Genomic DNA, 22,732 nt, shown 5'->3' with positions numbered 1-22,732 from the left:
AAATTATTGAGAAGGTGGTAGGCTACAGCTTAAAATTGATAATTTGGATTCACTAGTCAAACTTCAGATTGGGAGACAATATCAAGGTGGCACTGATTGTGGTTGTGAATGGGTTCTTACAGACCCAGGAGGAGAGTGGTACACCTCCATCCTGGCCCTATTTTATCCATCAGCAGCTTTTAATACCATTAAACATGGCATCTTTGGAGCCCGCTGATGGAACCTGGAATGGAAGGCAGCTCTTCATCCAAGGCCATTCCAGTCAGTGTTGGTGTGGAGGGGAGATATCAAGTCTAGACCTCTGCTTTATGGGTTGAATCAGGCTCAACTCTTTTTCCACATCTATATAAAGCTCATTGGCACAGGGTAAAGTATCATCTGTATGCAGTGACTTACATCTGGCTTGGGCTGATATTCATCAGTCAGAGCTGGTGCAAAATCTGGAGGTTCTCCTATATTCATGGTTTAGCTCTAAAAGCAGGTAGCATTCATGGCCAGGGAAGCTTTTACACAAATACATTTTGTGCACAAGTTTGAGGTGCACTGTTCAAAGTTACTCATTCCTAAATTACCTTCCAATTGGACTATTTGTAATGCATTCTAAACAGGGCTGCCTTTGACGATGATGTGTAATGCACAGCTAGTCCAGAATGCAGCACTAGAGTTAGCAGTGGACACCTCTTGATATCCCCATGCAATACCACTGCCGTGCGAGAGCTGCACCAGCTTCCGAGCAGCTTTGTGGGTAAAATTCAATATGTTATATGTCACCTTTAAAGCCCTACATAGCATGCGGCAGGTTACCTTCAATATTCCAACTGAATATGGCAGACTGGGCATTCTTCAGTAAAATAAGATCATCTGGTGGAGCCTTGGAAGCAGGTTTTTCTTTATCATAATAGCTTTTGCAGATGCTGTGTTCCCTGCCTGATTTTCAACCCATACAACTACCAATGTTTGGAATTGCCAATTTAGCACTTTGGCTAAATCCACAAAACATGCCAACTCTCATCCAGATGATTTCTTGTCAGAAGATTCTAGTCAGAGTGTTAATTTCCTTCCAAGGCAAGTGGCAACCAGATAGTATTACTCCTTTTCCTCAGCTATGTATCACATTCCTGCCATGATCAGGTAGTATCATAGTTCTGAAGAGGCTAAACTTCCTTCAAAGCTTCCACCCAGCTTTCAACCTTTCCGGGTACCCAGGAATCCATGATTCACCGTTTATTTACTGGAAGAGAGTCATGACTTACAGTCTATGAACTCCTGCTTTAAGTTATAATTTGATTTATGTTTTCCTTAAACATGTTGTGGGAAGCAACCATCATGATTTTTAAACTGAGATTTACTCCATGGAATTGTGCAAATCTAGGCAGATGTGCTTTACAACCAATAAACTATGGTTAATTAAATTGGGGCTTAAGACTGTGTATAAACCTCATCTATCTATTTATTCACCTCCGAGTTAGGAACTCAAAGCCAGAACACTCCTAGTGACACTCCAAGGAATTTCCCAATTTTCCTGTTCTTTGTTTTAAAAAAGGAACATAAATGATTTTTGAAAAGCAGCAGCATTTCTAGAGTTAAACCTAAATCCAAAGCATTCTTAGAAATGAAAGGTCTTTAAACACAGTCACACAAAACCACAAAATTCTTCTTTTAGTTTCCCCTACTCTCGTACCCACTTACTTAATTCTTATGTATTGTTCTTATACATTCACACTTACTCTTGCACACATGTACACATAAATACAGACACCTTCACAAATTTGTTTCTTCTCTTTGGCCTTCAGTTTACTTTCTGCTGTTTTTTTCCGTTCACAACCCATAAAGCAACAGCTGCTTTAGGAAACTGGGGGTGACAGTGACAGCAGATATCAAGAAAGACGGAAAAAGAAAACAAGTAAGGGAAAGGGTTTTCGTGTTTGCCAATGCAAAAGGAATGTTTTAATATATTTCCATGCATTTTCTCAAAAATCCAAATGTGCTTACTAGCCCAAAAAGAATGGAGAACCTTAATTTACCTTAACTGGGAAGCTACATTTCCCAGTTCGAACCCCTTCTTCATCTGTCTGCCATTGGTGTGGTCTACTGGCTTCGGGAACGTAGACATCTTTCTTTCTTCTGAAGCTCTGTCGTAATTTATTCATTGCTCAATTTTTGTGCCCTGCAAGAAAGAAAAGGAACATTTATGCTTATAGTCAAGTCAAAGGCTTTATTGTCATTGAATATCATGTATAGTATTCTTTGGAGTATAAGACACACCTTTTATCGCCTTAAATGAGGCTGAAAATTTGGGTGCATCTTATACTCTGAATGTAGCTTTTTTCAAAGCTTTTGTTCAGCTCTAATGAGATGATAACACAATCTTTTGTGCTTTGCTAGCTAAGTGATCTGGGTTTTTTTGCTTCCTTTTTTCATTGCTGCTCCCTCCAAAAATCAGCTGAGCCTTTTTTTCCAGCGCTAATAATTTCTAACAAGTGAAGCTGATCTTCTGTGCTTTGCTAGAGAAGCGATCTTCCCTTTGCCTGTTTCCCTTTCTCACTGTTTCTCTTTCTGAAGTGAGAGAGAGAAATGGTTTTAGAAACTGTTTTCATCCCCCAACCAGGGGATTAAAAAGTAAGTACATGAGCTCAAAACCAGCAAACTAATGTGCTGAATCTGACCAGACAAAAAACTACCTGGTAGGTAGATTTTTTCCCCCTAGTTTCCACCCCAAAAACTTATACTCCGATGCATCTCATACTCCAAACAAATATGGTATACAATTAAATTGGTTTAGCCTCTACTGATGCAGTTCATACAAGACAATGTGAATAATATAAAGAAGTAGCCTTATACAAGTAGTTAGGGAAAAAACTAGTCATTATATTATGTTTCTCCACTACTTTTGAACAAAAAGGAAAGGAAAGAAACACACATCTTCTCACTTGTGGTGCTCTAAAAAGACAAAGGACCAATTAACCCAATTATAACTATGTACGTACTGCACTACTTGTACCACGTTTTCTAATTTTCTGAAGACAATCCCAGGTATACTTTCAGCAAATGTGAGCTTGCAAATGTCTTTAGGGGGAAAAGTCAATGTCCTCCACCACAGAGCAACCCCAATTGATGAAAAAGGCAAATATTTGTCAGTTCAAGGGAAAAAGGCTCAACAAGAGAAATGGACAGTGAAAGCAATTTCTCAACAAGAGAGATGGACTGTGAAAGCAATTTTCTAGAAGGAAGACACAGAGGAGCCAATGCAGCGAGTAAGAGTTATGGACTAGAAGCTAGAAACATGGAAGATATTCTGCACAGCAAGAATGTAAGAAGTTTTCAGAGCCCTACAGATGAAACTGGCTCTGTAAATAACAGTAAATAGCAATTATAAACATATTATCACAGATGTGTAAAATCTTTGAAGGGAGCTAAAACTCGGGAAGTTTAGATGGTATTATCACCTGTTATTATCCCAGAGGAAGGAAGGAAGGAAGGAAGGAAGGAAGGAAGGAAGGAAGGAAGGAAATTAGTGACTAGCTATGCAAAACGTGGCAGCTGGAGAGATTTGGATCCTGGCACCATTGCCAGAGGAAAAAAATGATAGGCTGCTCATATACGATGTGCTGCATCTCACAAAGAATAGCAAACATGTATTTTAGACAAAAGCAAAATTGATTAGGAGGGTTTTTATTGAATCCTGTTGAGGTAGAACAAAAACTCTGAATTTATGACCTTAGAGTTATGCACGATAGAAAATGGAAATATTGCTAAATGGAACCTATTAAACCACTCAAGAGCAATCTGAAAGATGGGTCATAAAATACATAAACTTCACTGTCCAAACAGTAATGCTCAAAATATGGGAAGCACAGAAATAAGCTGAGCTTCATCTCTTAGGGCAAATGTTTTAATGGTATAATGGAAATCTGGTGGGATGACTCCCATGAAAGGAATACAGTAATTAAAGGATAACATCTGTCCAAAGGGACCAACAGAAAAGAACACAATGTTGCACTATGTGTTACAAGTTCACATTCTTTCTCAGAAACCAAAATGAAGAAACAAATTGAAGGTAACAGCAATATTTTTACAACAACTAATGCAAAGTTCTTTACTTTATAAATATAAATCAAAGTCTATGGAGAGGGGCAGCATACAAATCTAATAAATAAATAAAATACAAGTTTCAGATGAGGGACAACAGGTTTGATACTCTTAGTTTTGAAAAACATGTTAGAATCTTAAATCACTGCAAATTGATATGACCCAGCAGTGTGTTATCACTGCAAAGAGACAAATGTGTAATGAACTTGTAGAACCTTTAAAAACATATGTACCATGCTGCTTTATCTGCTTGCTGTAGAATTTTTATGATGGCAAAGAATAGTTAGAATGGACTATAAAGCAATGAAGTGGTTCAAAACAGGGAAAGGAATGAGCCAAGACTGTTCTTTGTCACAATTATTCAGGGGGGAAAAACTTGGTAAAATGTTATCCACTGAGTCATAGGGTTGAAACCAGCCAAGTTAACTGAATAACAACAATGAAAGGAAAACAAGAAAATGCTGCAAATTTCAGGGATTTAAGTGAAAGATCAAATCCATTTTAGTCAAATAAATGGAGCTTCTATAGACATCTGTTTTACACATTAATATTTTAACTGATAAGTCTCCTTACTGGGGTTTATCTGCAAATGTGTGAAGCTTAAAGAACTCCTGGACAAAGATTTTTAAACATATTGCGTGAACTCATCCATGTACCACAATGTGTGTGTGTGTGTGTGTGTGCGCGCGTGTTTATAATTATATTTATTAATTAATTAGATTTTCATGCCACCCTTCTCAACCAATTCAGGGTGGCGTACAACATATGCCTCTGGGCTTGCTGATTTATAGAATTAATAAACCTGCTTTAAGCAGGAGGGAGGTGAGCCACTTGAGGCCAACTGCTGGAAATTGTTGACTTTTTACAATACTCATTTCAAACTTTCTGATCTCCTGCCATTTCATTGGGAAAAGAGGAAAAATTTGATTGGTCCAGAAGATCAGTACCACAGTGGCTAGAGATCACACAGAGCAGCAGCACCCCATTGTTTCTCTGAAAATATAATAATAAAAAACATAAAGCTATACAGAAACTGTACAGAAATTATGAAGAAGTTAGAGTGAATGGCAGGATACACCATTCACAGAGGTGGTATTAAGGCAATTTGGACAAACTGGTAGTAGCAACCTGCAGGTGGGCCTGCCTCATCCACCCACTACGCCATCCTATTTAGGCACGTTTTGAAGCCACATGCATGCGTTCAAGCCCCACATCGAAAGCAAAGCACATGCACAGAAGGTGCAAACTCACTCACATTTGCAAACCAGTAGGGAAAGTACATGAATGTCACCCCTGACCATAGTAGATATTTTTCTAATAATGCATTCCTAATGTACCATCAATCCTCAAAATGTCAGGAATCTAAATTTAGAAGCATAATAATATGTTGGGTTCATCATGAGAACTCTAGAAACATAGAAACATAAAAGACTGATGGCAGAAAAAGACCTCATGGTCCATCTAGTCTGCCCTTATACTATTTCCTGTATTTTATCTTAGGATGGATATATGTTTATCCCAGGCATGTTTAAATTCAGTTACTGTGGATTTACCAACCACGTCTGCTGGAAATTTGTTCCAAGAATCTACTACTCTTTCAGTAAAATAATATTTTCTTATGTTGCTTTTGATCTTTCCCCCAACTAACTTCAGATTGTGTCCCCTTGTTCTTGTGTTCACTTTCCTATTAAAAACACTTCCCTCCTGAACCTTATTTAACCCTTTAACATATTTAAATGTTTCGATCATGTCCCCCCTTTTCCTTCTGTCCTCCAGACTATACAGACTATACTCTTTTCCATCTTTGCTTAAATTGCCATCAATTTAGATGTAGATAAAATCCAGAATGTTTCAACAGCTTAATACATGAAAGTTACTCACTTTCACACACCACCGATCCAGTTCAATGACATCATTGTGATGTCACCAGCGGGCTGCTACCAGTTCAGGCAAACCAGTCCAAACCGGGAAGAACCCACCTCTGTTTCATGATCTAAGTCAGTGATGGCAAACTTTTCTTGCCTCGGGTGCCGAAAGACCGCACAGACACAAGTGCCCACACCCATAATTCAATGCCTGGGGAACACAGAAACAGTTTTCCTCCCCCCATCCCCAGAGGCCCTCTGGAGGCCGGAAACAGCCTGTTTCCCAACTTCTGATGGGCCCAGTAGGCTCATGTTTCGCCCTCCCTAGGCTCCAAAGGGTTCTCTGGAGCCAGGGAGGGTAAAAACGTCCTCCCTCATCTCCCCCTAGAGGCTCTCTGGAAGCCAAAAACACCCTCCCACAGCCTCTGTGCAAGTCAAAAATCAGGGGACCAGCACACACATGCACGTTAGAGATGAGTTATGGCAATGGCTCATGTGCTAGCGGATATGGATCCGCCTGCCACCTGTGATACCCATGCCATAGGTTCGCCATCACTGATCTAATTTGATCTATGCTGGCTCCTTCAAAAGTCCAGAATTCTTCTCATAATAAAGTAAAGAAAACTAAAGACCTAATTATTAATTAGAAATGGAAACAATGTCCAGCTCGAGAGATATAGTATTACTAGTGACTTTGGCAAATCAAAATATAGAAATTAGGAATTGCCTATCCATAGTTCCTTATACATCGCAGTAATATATTTTATTCTGCAATATGGTACACCGTTGTTATTATTAACACTACTTGCTAAAGGGGACGTTTCAAGTCATTTCTAAACAGTTCTCATCTGGAAAATCTTACATGAACTGATAACAGGAAGTTTACAACACAGGAACAATGCAAACACGGTAAATATTTATTTCACAATGGAAGCTGCCTGTACTCTAAAAGTGATAATATAATCATAACATAAAGAAAAACACTCCCCAAATGTCATATTTTTGCAGATGCTTAACATGTTACAAGCAAATAATTTTCTGCAATCAAGTATATTTTCAGAGTGAACAGATTTATCACAGCACCTAACAGCAATTCTCGGAATTGAAGGAATAGCTACAAAAATATGGGCAAGCCACACAAGATTCAGTAAAGGTTCTACCCAAACTATGCCAGCAAATATGGACAATGACAGTGGCAGAGGTCACTCTACATAACCATAACCAAAAGAGAGAGACTTAACAGAGTACGCAAAGTACACAAACTATCATTACAATATCCCTTATTTCACAGGCTTGCAAAGTAATGTTTAGGATAATCTAGCGCAGATTAAAAATCTATATGGAAAAACAAATATCAGATGTTTAAGATAGCTTTAAAGGGATAAAGGGTCATGGATCAAGATACATTGTTGCTGATGTGTGCTGGATAATTGAGAAAGCCAAGGAATTAAAAAAACAGTCATGTGCTTCATTGATTACAGAAAGGCCTTGGAGGGTGTTGACGATATCAAACTATGAAATGTACAAGAAGTCCTCAACTTGCGACCACAATTGAGCCCAAAATTTCAGTTAAGTGAAACATTTGTTAAGTGAGGTTTGCCTGATTTTATGACTTTTCTTGCCACAGTTGTTAAGTAAATCACTGCCATTGTTAACATAATTGTTAAGTGAATTGGGTTTCCCCCATTGATTCTGCTTGTTAGAATGTGCAGCAACGACATGACCCTGGGACACTGCAATTGTCATAAATATAAGTCAATTGCCAAGCATCTGAATTTTGATCATGGGGATGCCACAATGGTTGCAAGTGTGAAAAAAAAATTATAAATCACTTTTTTTCAGCGCCATTGTAATGAGGACTACCTTACTTAGAAAAATGAGAAGCCTGGAAAATCTCATGTGAAACCTATATAAGGTTCAGGAAATCCCAATCTGAATGTAATATGGAAAAACAGTTTAGTTCCAGGTTAGCAAAAGATTGTATACCAGGGGTCGACAAAGTTGTTCAGAATCTAGGAGCCAGCCAAAAAATTTAGGAGCCAGAATTTTTTTTAAGCAAACTTGGTTTTTTGCCGAGTCTCCACCTGACATCGCTTTCACCCCCTCCCCGCCGGCGCAGGCCTGGCTCCGCCGAGCCGGCTCTGCTGTACTCCCGTCGGGATCCGAGGGGAGACCGTTAGTCAGAAACCGAAACAGAGAAGAAGGAAAGGGAGACCGGGCTGGGGACGCGGGTGAGGGGGGGAGGGGGGAGGAGGGGTTACTGGTCGGAAGTCACCGCGCACGCGGCCGGAGGAGGAATGAACAAAACCTCACGCCGGGAGGGGAGGGGCTTCCGCTTCTCTCCGAAGGCGGGTGAGCGGCCAAGATCGGAGCGTCTGTGTGCGGTGGGGGGGAGTGAAGGGGTTCGAGTAGGAGGCGGAATGGAGGCAAGGGGGGGAGGGAGAGACGCACGCAAGCGCAGGGGACGCTGGGAAAGCAGCTCGCTCCGAGGTTGATGGGCGGAGCTACGGAAGCCAAGATGTACCATTTCTGGGCGTAAACACAAGGCGGGAAAAATATACTGTATACCAGTGATTTTCAACCTTTTTTGAGCCGCGGCACATTTTTTACATTTACAAAATCCTGGGGCACACCACCAACCAAAATGACACAAATCTAATAAATAAATAAATAATAAATACATACATACATACATACATACATACATACATACATACATACATACATAAATAACCCCCTCATATATACAATCCCATGTAACATCCCCTTATAAATACAGTCAATCATCAATCATCCCTCCTGAAATTTATACCACTGTCTCATTTCTGGGTACTTCTCCTGTCTTTCCCCCTTTTCTCTCTCGTGTTTCTCATTTCTCTCTCTTCCTCCCTTTTTCCCTCATTCCTTCTCCCTCTCACTTCTCCTCTTTTTCCATCCCTGTCTCTCTCCCCCCCTTATGTGTGTGTATGTATACACACTCCAACCATTTCCAAAACCAGTTGAGGGCTGGGTTTTTTTTCTCTTTTATCCTTTTCAAAAACAGGTGTGGGCTGGGGGGGTTTTCTTATTATTTGGGTGCTTTTTACCATATGCTTCAAGAATCACCTCTCTCTCTCTTTTGTTTCACTCTCCTCTCATTCTCTGCCTCAATCATTTTCTCATTTCTCCTTTTTTCTCCCCTTTTTGTTCTCATTTCTCTCACTCTCCTTTCCTCTCCCTATCTGTCTTGCTTTCTCTCTCTCTTGCTATCTTTTTCTCTCTCTTGTTCTCTTATTTTCTCTCTCTCTCTTGTTCTTTCTCTCTCTCATGCTTTCTCTCTCTTGTTCTTTCTCTCTGTTGCTCTCTCTCTCTTATTTTCTCTCTCTCTCTCTCTTTCCTTTCTCTCATTCCCTCTTTCTCTCTATCCTTTCTATCTCTCACTCTTTCCTTCTCTCCCTCCCTTTCTCTCTCTTTCCATTCCCTCTTTCTCTCTATCCTTTCTATCTCTCACTCTTTCCTTCTCCCCCTCTCTTTCTCTCTCTTTCCTTTCTCTCATTCCCTTTCTCTCTATCCTTTCTATCTCTCACTTTTTCTTTCTCTCCCTCCCTTTCTCTCTCTTTCCTTTCTCTCATTCCATCTTTGTCTCCTGGGGCTGACTGCGCCTGCCCTGCACCCCCCACCGCGGAGGGAAAGCATTTGGCATCGGCACCGCCAACCCCCCCCCTCCACAAGCAGCAAAAGCCTCTGCGACTGAGCCGGAAGGCAAACGGCGCACCCCACCGCTTAGGCTTTTGCTGCTCCTGGGGGGGGGAGGATTTTCTCCTCCCCGCCCCCCCGGCAGCCAAACGTCGCTGGTGCAGGAAAGCAGCGTGTTAAAAGGCGCGCTGCTTTCACGGAAAACAAACCCGGCTTTCCTGGCAACGGAGGATGACAAGCAGGATGAAGCGGGGTGGAGCAACGCGAGGCTCAAGCAGGCAGCTTCCGCGCGTTTCTTTCAGCGGAAGAGGAGGAGAGGGAGCGGATCGGGCGGGCGGGGGCTGCGCCTTCTACTGCCGGCGCCTCCCCGCCCCCGCCCCCCCCCAGGCAGGCAGGGGAATGGGGACTGCGCGCCCATGGAAAAGGGCACACAGGGGGGGTATTTTGGGGTGCGCGGGTAGCGGCGGCGGCGAGCAATAGCCGGGGGGCGGCTTCTGCAAGTGGGAGCTCCAGGGCTGAAGCCTCAGCCCTGGAGCTCCCACTTGCAGGAGCCACCTCGCGGCACACCTGGCCATGTCTCGGCGCCAGACAACATTTTCTAGGCGCCACTGGCGACCAGGCGCCTGGGTTTGTCGATCCTTGTTGTATACTATATACCAGGGGTTCCCAATTCCCATTCCCTGGACCAGAACTGGTCTGCAGCATGCCAGACACTGGGCCATGAAAACAAGAGAAGCCCCATCCATGGGATGCAGGCGGCACACAAAACCACACTCCCTCAGGTCCACAAAAAGCCCCTCTCCATAGAACTAGTTCCTAGCGCTCAAAAGGTTAGGGGCCACTGCGAAATACAATGTATATGGTATGTGTGTGTGTGTGCGTATACATATATATGTATGTACGTATGTATGTATATACAGAGAGAGAGGGAGAGAGAGAGAGAGAGAGAGAGAGAGAGAGAGAGAGAGAGAGAATGTAGATTAAAAGAAGATGTGGTTTTAAAATTGGAGGAAAATCTATCAATAGCCTGCACTGTGCTAAGACGGCAATAATTAATATAAAGATAGTCTTAAGAAACAATTTCAATGTTTATAATTATTTGATTCACCATTGCCAGATACATTGGGAAAGCATTTAGAACTTAATATTGCTTATACTGAGAATTTGTAATAATTGTTTAATTTTTATATTTATAAAATAATGGTAAGCATGTATTTTCAAGCTGAAAATGATAAATAATTAACATCAATATAAATAGCTCTGGGATTTCTCAAGATGATATAATTATTTTAATCAATGAAATAATGAAATAATGTATTCTCAGTTTTATGACAATATTCATTCATTCATTCATTCATTCATTCATTCATTCATTCATTCATTCATTCATTCATTGGATTTCTATGCCACTCCTCTCCGAAGACTCGGGGTCGCTCACAACATATGAAAAACAGTAAATTACAATAAAATGAATCCAATTAAATTAAAATTACATGGTTAACTAAAATCTCTAATAGTATAAAAAATCAGTTCCAGTCATTCATACAGCAACCATACAATCATTTGTTGGCCAGGGGCTAAGATCTAATCAGCCCAAGCCTGATGACATAAATGAGTCTTAAGACTCTTACGAAAGGCGAGGAGCGTGGGGGCAGTACAAATCCCTGGGGGAAGCTGATTCCAGAGGGCCAGGGCCCCCAGCATAGTAAATTATATTTGTTTACTGATACTTTATTTTCTCATTTTTTAAAAAAATTGCATTATTTTATTCTTTAAATGCTTTAAATAAATACATATTTTAAAAAGAAAACAAATTATGCTGAAACTGTAATCATAACTACGCACTGCAACAGAAACCATATACTATGGATTTCAGACAACTTTTCATCTTTTCATAATTTATGTATTTATTCAACTTCTATGCCACCCAATCCCGAAAGACTCAGCAATGTTCTAAGCAATATATTATGAAAAGTAGTAAGAACCATTTTTTAAATTTATGCACTTATTTGCAGGACTTCTAGATCAGTGTTTTTCGACCAGTGTGCCATGGCACACTAGTGTGCCGCGAGACATGGTCAGGTGTGCCGCGAAGCTCAGAGAAAGAAAACAAGAGAGAAAGAAAAAGAGCGAGAGAGAGAAAGCAAGCAAGAGAGAGAAAGAGAACAAGAGAGAAAAAGCAAGAGAGAGAGAGAGAAAGAGAGAGGAGGGAAGGTGGGAGAGAGAAAGACATAGAGGGAGGTAGGGAGGGAGAGCAAGAGAGCAAAAAAGAGGAAAGAAGGAAGAGAGAAAGAGGGAGAGAAAGGGAGAAATAGAGCGAAAGGGAGAATTTTTTTGTCCAAACATTTTTAGCCCCCCCCCCCCCTCAATGTGCCCCATGGTTTTGTAAATGTTAAAAATGTGCCGCGGCTCAAAAAAGGTTGAAAATCACTGTTCTAGATGACTCAAATAATAGGAGATCAATTAGTAAATACATAACCAATATGATAATCAGATTAAAAATAAAGATATGATTCAAAATAACCAGACACTTTTAGCCACATTTCACACAAAATTTTCTTCTGCACGAAAGCAACATGTTCACCAATCCAACACCAAGAGTAGTGGTATGTATGTATGTATGTATGTATGTATGTATGTATGTATGTATGTATGTATGTATTCATTCATTCATTTATTTATTTATTTGATTTGTATGCCGCCCCTGTTCGTATACAGGCAAATCAATAGCAGCCATAATTATCTGAGTGGCCTTCAAGGGCAAGCCCATGTTGAGAATATTACAGCAATCCACACAACAGATGATCAAGGCATGATCTATGATGAACTCGCAGATAGGAGCCGCCCCAGGTTACAAATTGATTCTACCCAAGGAAACATGACCACACCCAAAATTAAATATGACACTTTATCCAACCTTTGACCTTTGCAGTCCTGTAAGATACTAAGAATGATAGTATCGGATGTTACTGAAAGGTGAAATAGGAACAAGAGGGTTGAATCTCTTCCTACTGTGGTCCTGTCAGAAGTCATCCACAGGAGTAGATTCAATCCTGTTTAACTTTCTGGACATTAGGAAGAGAAATGGGTAATTAAAGCTGGCCAAAGTTGTATTCCCTTTCATAATTTCAGAAACAAGTATTGAATTTTCTGATTAATTTTGATAGGTGCACATTTTAAACAATTAGAATATTTTAATGAGTTATTTCAGAATAATAGGCTTGCTAGACCAGCTTTTATATTTTAAAAGCTTCTATTTAATTCTATCAAATTTTTTAGCTCTACAGTGACTTTAAACCCCCCCCCCCGAACTTTATCAAAATATACTGCACAAAATTCAAAAGGCTTTATAAGTTTAATAATAAACTATTGCTATTTATCAGTTTTGTATAAATTATTAAGTTTATATTTTAATTTAAATAGATTTCTAAGTTGAAACTGTTTGAGAATCACATCCTGCCTGAAATTTAATACTTAGAAAAACCAAAGGTGAAATGCTACTGGTTTGGTCCAGTTTGTACATTCCAGTAGAAGCAGTTTGCCAGTGGTTTGGAGAATTGGTAGCGGCAGCAGCAGGAGACTCCGCCACCCACCGAGACGCATGCGCAGAGGGTGAAAAGTACATGCAAATAGTGTGCTTCCAAACCGATAGGGATGGCAAGTAGATTTCACTGCTGAGAAAAACTGTGACAATGCATCTATTCTGAATTATTTCTGAATAATTACCTAATAAAAGATTTGCACGATTCCCACTCTCCTGGCCTTCTGGAAAAGTTTAAAATCATACTTATGCTGGCAGGCTTGGGATTGTTGAGTTTGGTGACTCTACTCCAGCTTCTTTTTGCTTTTTGATTGATGGAAGTGTGATTGAGTTGTATGTGAATATCTTGATAATAATGTTAATATGAATTAACTTTGATTTCTCTTATTGTTTTGTATTATTATGTTGTAAGCCGCCCTGAGTCTCAGGAGAAGGGCGGCCTAGAAATCAATCAATCGATCAAACAAACAAACAAGTAAGCAAGCAAGCAAGCAAGCAAGCAAACAAACAAACAAACAAACAAATGGTGCAATTCAAACAGGTTGTACAGAGGCTATAGGTATCTTCAAGGAATATTTTTCCATTTTATATACAAAATCCTTTTCTATCCATTACACTCCAATTCTTCCTGTAAAAGTTTCATCAATCAAGGTAGCGAAATGAAAAAGTAGAAACAATTATTCTCCAACACTTCTCTAAATGGGAGAGGCAGACAGAAGTGGCTTCAAAACAACAGCTCATTATCTGGAAACTATTTACAATCCAGCAAAAGCTCTGACAGCTCGCCCTTTTATAGGGAGCTGTCAGACAGTTCAACCAATCAGCAGCCAGTATGCTTCCTGCCTAAATGGAGGACCTGGCTGAAGCCTATGTGCTTCAGCCATAATATTTGACAACCCTCCCCTTTTAGTTGGACTAATCCAACGTATGATGTCACACCAGTAGGTGAGGCGTTTACAGTATTTGGTCTTTCAGACCTGCGCAGCTCAGTCAATACTATGAGAGCAGTTAGGTCGGTTGAGCTTCTGTTGCTCCTGGTCTCGACCAATGGAATTATTCAACAACCTCTGATGGAATTAATTATACCTCTGTTTCATACATTTCACTGTAATCAAGCTCAATATGTATACTTGAAACTTCTGACATTTCAGCCCTATGATTCTAACTCGGAACTTAATATGTTTCAATTCAATACAGGATTAGACATCTAGCTTCTCAAAAGATCTGTAGTGGCATGAAGTTAATAATTCACAGTAACAAACAAGTGCCATAAACAGGACTAAATATATTCCAAGACACACTGCATCTTTATGAGGTCCCAAATGTCTGGACCTTTTCCCATCCAAAAATGTCTGCAAATAACTGGACCTGACAGTATGAAGGCCTGGCTATGAAGCTGATAAATGTTACATAAATGATCAGCAAATGTCTTCCAATTTCAAGACTGAACAGGCAACCAAATTTCCAATAACTCAAAAAGAGATGAGGAAAAAGAATCTAGAATTTAAATTCCGGAACAGTATGGATTTCTGCAGTAGATTTTCTCTATGTACAGTATATGGGTGTGATATAAGAGAGAGAGGGAGCACCCTTCATTCTTTTTTGCAATAAAGAAACTAACTTTCTTACATCATGTCTGTGGTTTCTGCATTAAGCAAGTTCCCGAATACCAAGTTTAGTACTTGGGGAATAAAAGTTTATTGCTAAACTTGATTAGAAGTCTGACACAGATCAGGGAAATAAGAAAGGTTGCTACAAAAAGGGAGGATTGGTCTGCCCTTTAATCATAATTTTACAAAAAGGAAGTCTCTGCAGTCACAAATATTTAAAATATATCTCACTGCTACAAGTGTTTCAGGAATTCACAAATGAGTGCTGCTTCCATTGGAAGCAAAAGTGTCACTAAGCAAAGTTTGAGAACGAGGGATCATCAAAGTTTGATGATTCAGTTTTCAAAGAAAGGAAAAATGGAAATTGAAAAATTGTACATTAAAATTTCATTTTTCTTAATTCAATAGAAATTATAAGATTAGATAATATTTTATGTGATTACAAACATCTTTACAGAGGTTTTACATTGATATATATTCAAAGTATAAAGAATTACCACACTTGTTCTGGAAAAGTGGTTGGTGAGAACTTTGATCTGCTCTTTCAATTATGTTATCCACCTGATAGATGAAAACAAATTGGCAGAAAAGTACCAAAAAAATTATGGGCTATTAAAAGCTGGCAACCAATCAACCAACTCACCAATACTTCACTTCTCACAGTGTAGCTGATATATACAACTGAAATCATAGCTATTTTTTTTCTCAACAAAACAGAAAATTCTAAATCACATATTTCAACATATAATTCTATATCAGGGTAATTTCTCCTTTCACAATTATAATATGTCTTTATTTGAAAACTTTGACTGCCAAAGCTAATAGTTTAGCTAACAAGACACATATATTATGAGTTCCTAATTTTGATATGAGTAAAAGTAGGTACATATTTGATATGGGGGGGGGGGGGGGGGGGCTCTGTTAAATACCCCATTCCTTTTAGTGTATGATGAGAACATCCATTCTTATTCCAACTCTATTACTTTTTCTCTGTGAATCCCCACTCTCTCTTTAAGGAAGTTACAGGTGAGGATAGCTAGTTCTTATTCAATAATGTACTTGAACTGACTTGTTGCCTTGTAGTTGGGAAATTCAAAATCTCCATTCCCTCCCCACTCTGGGGCCAGCCAGAGTTGGTATTTGCTGCTTCTCTGAACTACTCGAAATTTCCGCTACTGGTTCTCCGAACTATTCTAAATTCTCCAGAACCTGTCAGAACCTGTTGGATTTCACCTGATTTGAACTGATTTGGCAAATTTTTATCTGAAGATTATGAGAAGAGGCTGCTGATTTCAGACACAGCTGTCTTAGATATTATAAACAATCAAATATCATTGAATTGTATACAAAGTATTATATGAACCAGGAAATCACTGGTTCCTTAGCCTTAATTTATTTGATTGAACATTTCTGAAATGGAAATAGACAAAGACACTAACCACCTTGGAGCAAATTATCAAGGTAACTCCATAAAAATAGAGGGCGGACATTTCATTAAATATATACAGGCTTTACTAGATGAATTGTATATAACGCTTTGTAGAGTGCCAGTGCCTCAGAGATAATTCTTTTTAAAAAAACGTTTAGCAACAGTAATTTCAGTTCATAGGCTATAACGTGATAGTTGAGTTCAACTAAGCTTAAATCTAGAGAATAAATATTCATACTTTTCAGCAAGAATTTTGTAATTTTTCTTTGCTATCATAAGATGCCGGTATAAGAGCAACAAGATCACATAAAATATTATAGTGGTTGTACTATTGCTCCTTGTATTTTATGTCATTCCAAATATTGGCTTTAGCTTTGACTTTTGAAACCAAATTCACTTCCGAAGCCATTATCCTGTTTACAATAATCACCTGAAATGACCCACTGCCCCACTTCCCAAGGAAAATTAGGATAGGAAAATATTTCTTCCTCTCCTGTACTATAATTATTTTATACTGTACTATAATTATAATTATGATGACCCTCCTGTTTTAAAGATAAATTGTCAGAGGGAAAACTAGTCTTTCTTTTAACTAAATACAATATGTTGTTCTTCTCCTTGAAATCTTGCACTTCAGGAACTAAAAGGTCCATTAAACTGCAATATATGAGGTTCAAAGAAGCGTTTAATACATTTTTTGGAGAAAGATTTATTAGCAGCCATAAACTGCCCACAAACTATTAAAGCATATCCGTTCTAACATACTTAAATTATGTGATGGAAGGTTCTTAAACTTTTGCTTCAGAGATAAAAAGAAACATTTGGGAGAAGATTTATTCTGAATAAGATCATCAAAAGTCATATGAATATTTAGGTAAACAAATTAAATAAATACCTAAACACTATTCAAAACAAAAATGTTTCAATCTTGGAAGGGTAACAGACCTTAAAAAGTAGAAGGTTAAAGAAAAACACGAAAAGGAATTACGGTAATTCCGCTTAGAATAAGTTGCTTTAATGTGACTACAAAGTTAATGTATCCTTGGTTTCCTTCGGACAGGATTATTGGCATTAACCTCAACCCAAAGTAATTTTAAAGATGAGACAAGTGTTCACTCAAACACAGCTTGAAGTACGAATCTAAGAAGGCTCAATTTAGTTAGTCTTAATGTGAAGTAAACACACAATTCTAGCATTCTTTGGATTAGCATCCGAAGTACAGGCAAATATAGACTTTCACTTATCCATTCTCCATTTCTAATTCCCACACCTACTTTTTTTCCTTCTGCTTATATAGCAAAAGTGCAAAATTGTACACAATATTTTCCCTCTCAAAAGGCTGGCATCTTCTCAAAAACGTTTCATTTTTAGCACTTCTTGTTTTTGCAGAAAATTAAACCGCAGCAGAGTGACTGAATTAAACAACTATTCAAAAAAATTGGTACGATTGTACCATTTTATTCTGTTACTCTTGTTACAGTTGTGGAGGAAGTTATTCCAGCCCTTGTTATGAATCTACTACAGAAAACAATATTTGCTCACTTGTCATATTTTTTTTTAAAGTTTGTATATCTTTGCCAGTAATTACCAGAACTACACACGAATTCTGTGAGGATAAAAAATATCAATGTTTGATGCATGCTTCATTTTTTTCATAATCAAGTCATTCAATACATAATATGCTAAGAGAAGTAGCCAGAGTTGTTGGGAGTCAGGTAGCATATAAATTATTAATTATGAAATAATTATAAGTTATTAAATCACTATTAATATATCAGTGTGAAAAACAATTGCATATTCATTTCAGTAACTGGCTTCCAGTATATTATCCATAATTTTATACCAGCACAGCTCCATAGCTCTAGGCAGCACACAAATCAAATAACATAAGGTGGTAATAATAATTCCTTTTTAAAAAGTAAAATGTAACTAGCCCACAGCTGATTGGACAAAAAGCACAAAACACATGCAAATCTCTAAAAATTTAATGGAAAATCTATGTTCCAAACACTTCATGAAAGGCCCCTGAAATGAGGATAAGTCAAATTCCAGGGTAAAGTACATTATACAATATCAGGATATCCGGACAGCAATTGCAGAATTCTTGCTTCTAAGCATGTGTAGTCTCCATCTATCTAAGTGAGAGAACCTAGAACAGTGGTGGCAAACCTTTGGCACAGGTGCCACAGGTGGCACGTAGAGCCATATCTGCTGGCATGTGAGCCGTTGCCCTAGCTCAGCTCCAACGTGCATGTGTGTGCTGGCCAGCTGATTTTTGGCTTGCACAGAGGCTCTGGGAGGGCATTTTTGGCTTCCAGAGCGCCTCCAGGGGGATGGGGGAGGGTGCTTTTAACCATTCCCCAGCTCCAAGGAAACCTTTGGAGCCTGAGGAGGGCAAAAAATGAGCCTACTGGGCTTACCAGGATTTGAAAAACTGGCCATTTCCATCCTCCAAACGGCCTCCAGGGTGACAGGGAAGTTGTTTTTGCCCTCCCCAGGTATTGAATTATGGGTTGGGCACTCGCACATGCACAATAGCGCATGCCCATGCTCTTTTGGCACCTGAGGAAAATCACCATCACTGACCTAGAATATTCCAATCAAGGAGAAAGGACAGATCAGCCATAGGAAACCTTAGACCTTTTCCCTGTACAACTTATAGCACCTGGAACTACACTCAGCAACTTATGTAAAGCCAGCACAATACTCACAAAATCAGGATTACAATGCTGAATCAATTTGCACCCAGCACCTTGTGGACTATAAACCAATTGTAATTCCCAGGAAATTTCCAAGGATTTCAAGGTAAAGTTAATTGAAGTATTCAAATTTGGAGGTAATGGTAATCTAAGTTATTGTTGCCATAGCTTCTTACTTCAAGGTGGTTATAACTATGCACCATGTGGGTTGTGGATCTTAGATGAAACACTTTAGTGCAGGTAGCAGTGGAAGGAGCATGTTCTACTCCTAATGCTTAGCACCAATAGTCCATCACCATGTGTCTAGAAAAAACAAGAAAGTTTCAATAAGCCAAACTCTTGAACAATGTGTAAAAAGCTGCTATCAAACTCCTTTCCTCAAGATATCACAGAAACATTAAAATTAGAGAAATATTCTTTAAAAGCTCATTTGCCATAATAATTCTCATTAATCTTATTGAGTTACATGGAGGACCGCAATCAGAGATTTGTCTCCATATTGCTTGAACTTCCTGAAGTCAAAATAATAATCTTTATCTCCACTTCCTTATAACTTGGCTAATGGGCATCCTTTTATTGTTAAATATGCAGGGATGTGGATCCATATAATTTGTGCTATCTGCACAACTAAAGTTTACTGCACTTCACCAATGAAGTCAAGGAGTGGTGCTATTCTTTGTGATTCAATACAGGACAATTTCAGAACAATTGTTGGTAGGTTTCCCAAGCTTTCTTTGCCCTCATCTCCAGTATCACCTCATAGGCATGAAAATCACCATCAATCACTCTTCATAGGATTGACTTCGGTAGAGTTGATGGCTTACTTCATCCCACCAAGTCAACCAAGAATTATGCATGTATGTATTAGCCATAACATTATTAATCTCCTGAGAGATCAGGAGCCCTACAGCAAAAAAAAATATGCAGTACTTAGTAAGAAAACAGAAATTAATTTTTCTATTAAATATTAAACAGAAAAAATTCTAGGAGATCAATGTTTCCCTATCAAACATTTCCTCTCTAAGGTTGTGCAACACAGGTGTTGGTTTATAATATAGCCCAAGGCAAAATAAGGGGCAGTGCCTTATGGCCTTTTTGTAGAAAAGGGTCCAAACCTGCAGAAGACCTAAGCATCAATAGGATCTGGGCAGATTCTTCCCTGAAAGTACTGTATAATCTCTAGCTTTATGATTAAGGCATTTAGATTATTTATATGGTAAAACTGTATCAAGAGAAGGGCGTGAACTTCATTTGAACAGAATTACAGAAGATAACATTGGACTGCCTCTACAGTAGGCTGGAGATGCGACAGAGATGTTGTCCTGAGATGTCCCTAAAAATAGTTAATAAAGCAACTATGTGCCATGATTAGAGGTTTTAAAAAAAACAATCTTAGGTCAGAAACAGTTCTGCCTGAAGGAAAATTTGAAAACATCATGTATGGCTTAACTCCTCCTAAATTATAAAGATAAACAGCAGCAGCCTCTCTCACTTCTTCTTTTATTGGGATAACTGCATTAAAATCGACCCTAATGTCACATTCTTACCAGAATGTTAGCTTTAAAATTGTTTCATAGCTATATCTCCAACTGAAAATAAGATCTAGCAAACTTCCAAAGTCAAATCAGTTATTTTCAGATATGACATTTATCAGCTAATTATAGAAGATGCACTTATGAATCAAAATTTTAGCTTGCTGGTCTTTAAAACCAATCCTACACATATTCCTCCCTCTTCCTGCAGTTTGACTATTTTAATTGTTATTATATCTCAAAAAACAATACATTTTCATTAGAGAATGACTAACTCATAAAATGTAAAATTCTAAAATATAAAAAAGAATAGGATGAACACGTTCAAAGTGGACAACTATACTTGCAATTATAAAAATCTTGATTAAAAGGCATTGATGACTTTATCATGATCATCTTTGTCCAATTCTCTCTGTTTAAACCCTAAAATCACCACAGGAGGTTCTCCTCCTGATATTTAGAATTAGGGCAGATTAATATCTGGAAAAGGAACAGGAAGTCCTGTTAAAAACCTCCCTCTATCAATCTAATATAAACTATTTAGTACTTAGAATATGGAGGTGTGGTTCTGAAAAGCACATTGCTAACGTATTTCTCAAATTCAGCACAATTACCATTACTAATCTTTCAAATTTCAAGAAACAAAGCCTACTCCACCTACAGAAAAACTAGTCAAGCAATTAACAAATTACAGTTCAGTGGTACAGTATAAGCCTTTTAATTTTATCATGGCAGTCCGAACCAAATTTCCCAGCAAGCAGTAGTTTAGCATTCAAAATTATGCTACTCTCCTTTATATAGTAACAGGCTGCTAATTACTTCAGAGAATCAGGCTACTCAACAAAGTTATTTAGGCTTCAATACAACCTCCCAGGAATTCACCACAATTAGAGGATACCAGAGAGATAGGATAGAGGGAGGAAGAAAAATTATGCAAATTAAATTTTTCAATGAGTTGACGCCTAAGAAGTACCGTTTGTTATTTATTTATTCATATCATAGCTCTCCAACCATCCTCTATTTCATTCCGGGCAACCCACAATAAAAAGGTGGAAGTATAATAAACCCAGCCAAATGATTAAAAACAATACAGCAGCAATAAGTATTGAACATGATAAAACAGCAATTTGACAAAAGGAGCATCAAAATTATGTACAAGTACCGGTAATCCTCAATTTAAGATAATTGAACTCAACATTTATATTGCTAAGTGAGAAATTCTTTAAGTGAGTTTTGCCCCATTTTACAACTTTTCTTGCCACATTTGCTAAGTGAATCAGTGGAATTGTTAAATTAGTAACACGATTATTAAGTGAATCAGGTTTCAACTTTGACTTTGCTTGCCAGAAGGTTGCAAAAGATTATCACATGACCCTGAAATACTGCAACTGTCATAAATGTAAGTCAGCTGTCAAGAATCCAAATGTAAATCACATGACCATAGGGAAACCTGCAATGGCTATGTGACAAATAGTGATAAGTCATTTTTTTCAGTGCCATTGTAACTCTGAATGATCACTAAATGAACTGCTGTAAGTGGAAGACTACCTGTATTGAAGACTTTCCTAAAGAAGAAATGTAACTTTATTCCACAGGAAGCTGGCGGGAATTTAATATGAAAAGAGAGGAAACATTTCAAATGTACTATCCTTGTAGCAGGGTTACTTCACAGAATACAAGCCTACTTTGAGTGTGTCCCAACCATATTATCCAAAGGAAATGTACATGATTACCAGTATATAGGTAATGGGCATGCATCCAGGAGCCAAAGCAAATTACTGCTTCTTAAAGGTGTACAGTATATGGACCCTATCAGAGTTTACAGCATTCAAATATTATCATTTACCATGCAGTACATATATGTATGTACAGTGATCCCTCGGTTAGCGCGGGGGTTACGTTCCAAGACCTCCCGCGCTAACCGATTTCCGCGTTATACTGGATGCGGAAGTAAAAACACCATCTGCGCATGCGCGCCCTTTGTTCCATGGCCGCACATGCGCAGAAGGTGGAGCGACACAAGTTTGGAGGCTGGCAATGCAATGGTGATTTTTCCGGGCTCCTCGCCGCTACCCACAGGGCAGCGCTGGCGGCAATGGCAATGGCAACCCTCCCTCCTTCCCTCCTCTCCCTCCCTCCTTCCCTCCTTCCTTCCTCTCACCGGCTTTCTTGGGGCAGCGCTGGCGGCAATGGCAATGGCAATCAGCAATCAGTATGACGTCATCGGGCGGGGAAAATCGTGGTGTAGGAAAAAAAACGCCGACTTATTTTTTAATTAATATTTTTTGAAAA

At 38.8% G+C, this 22,732-nt stretch overlaps 1 protein-coding gene across 11 annotated transcripts in view; it reads right to left on the bottom strand.

The window, feature by feature from the left end:
- Nucleotides 1-22,732, bottom strand: part of NUMB (NUMB endocytic adaptor protein) — a 92,277-nt gene that overhangs the window by 44,086 nt on the left and 25,459 nt on the right. For all 11 annotated transcript variants that reach the window (XM_070758266.1, XM_070758289.1, XM_070758248.1 and 8 more), the window contains exon 2: nt 2,025-2,167. In XM_070758266.1, coding sequence (XP_070614367.1) covers nt 2,025-2,150 — 126 coding nt within the window. In that variant the 5' untranslated portion in view covers nt 2,151-2,167. The remainder of the gene's footprint in view (nt 1-2,024; nt 2,168-22,732) is intronic.

The sequence above is a fragment of the Erythrolamprus reginae genome, chromosome 1 (genome assembly GCF_031021105.1).
Source record: "Erythrolamprus reginae isolate rEryReg1 chromosome 1, rEryReg1.hap1, whole genome shotgun sequence".
Lineage (NCBI taxonomy): Eukaryota > Metazoa > Chordata > Lepidosauria > Squamata > Dipsadidae > Erythrolamprus > Erythrolamprus reginae.
This window is presented reverse-complemented; position numbering and strand designations above follow the sequence as displayed.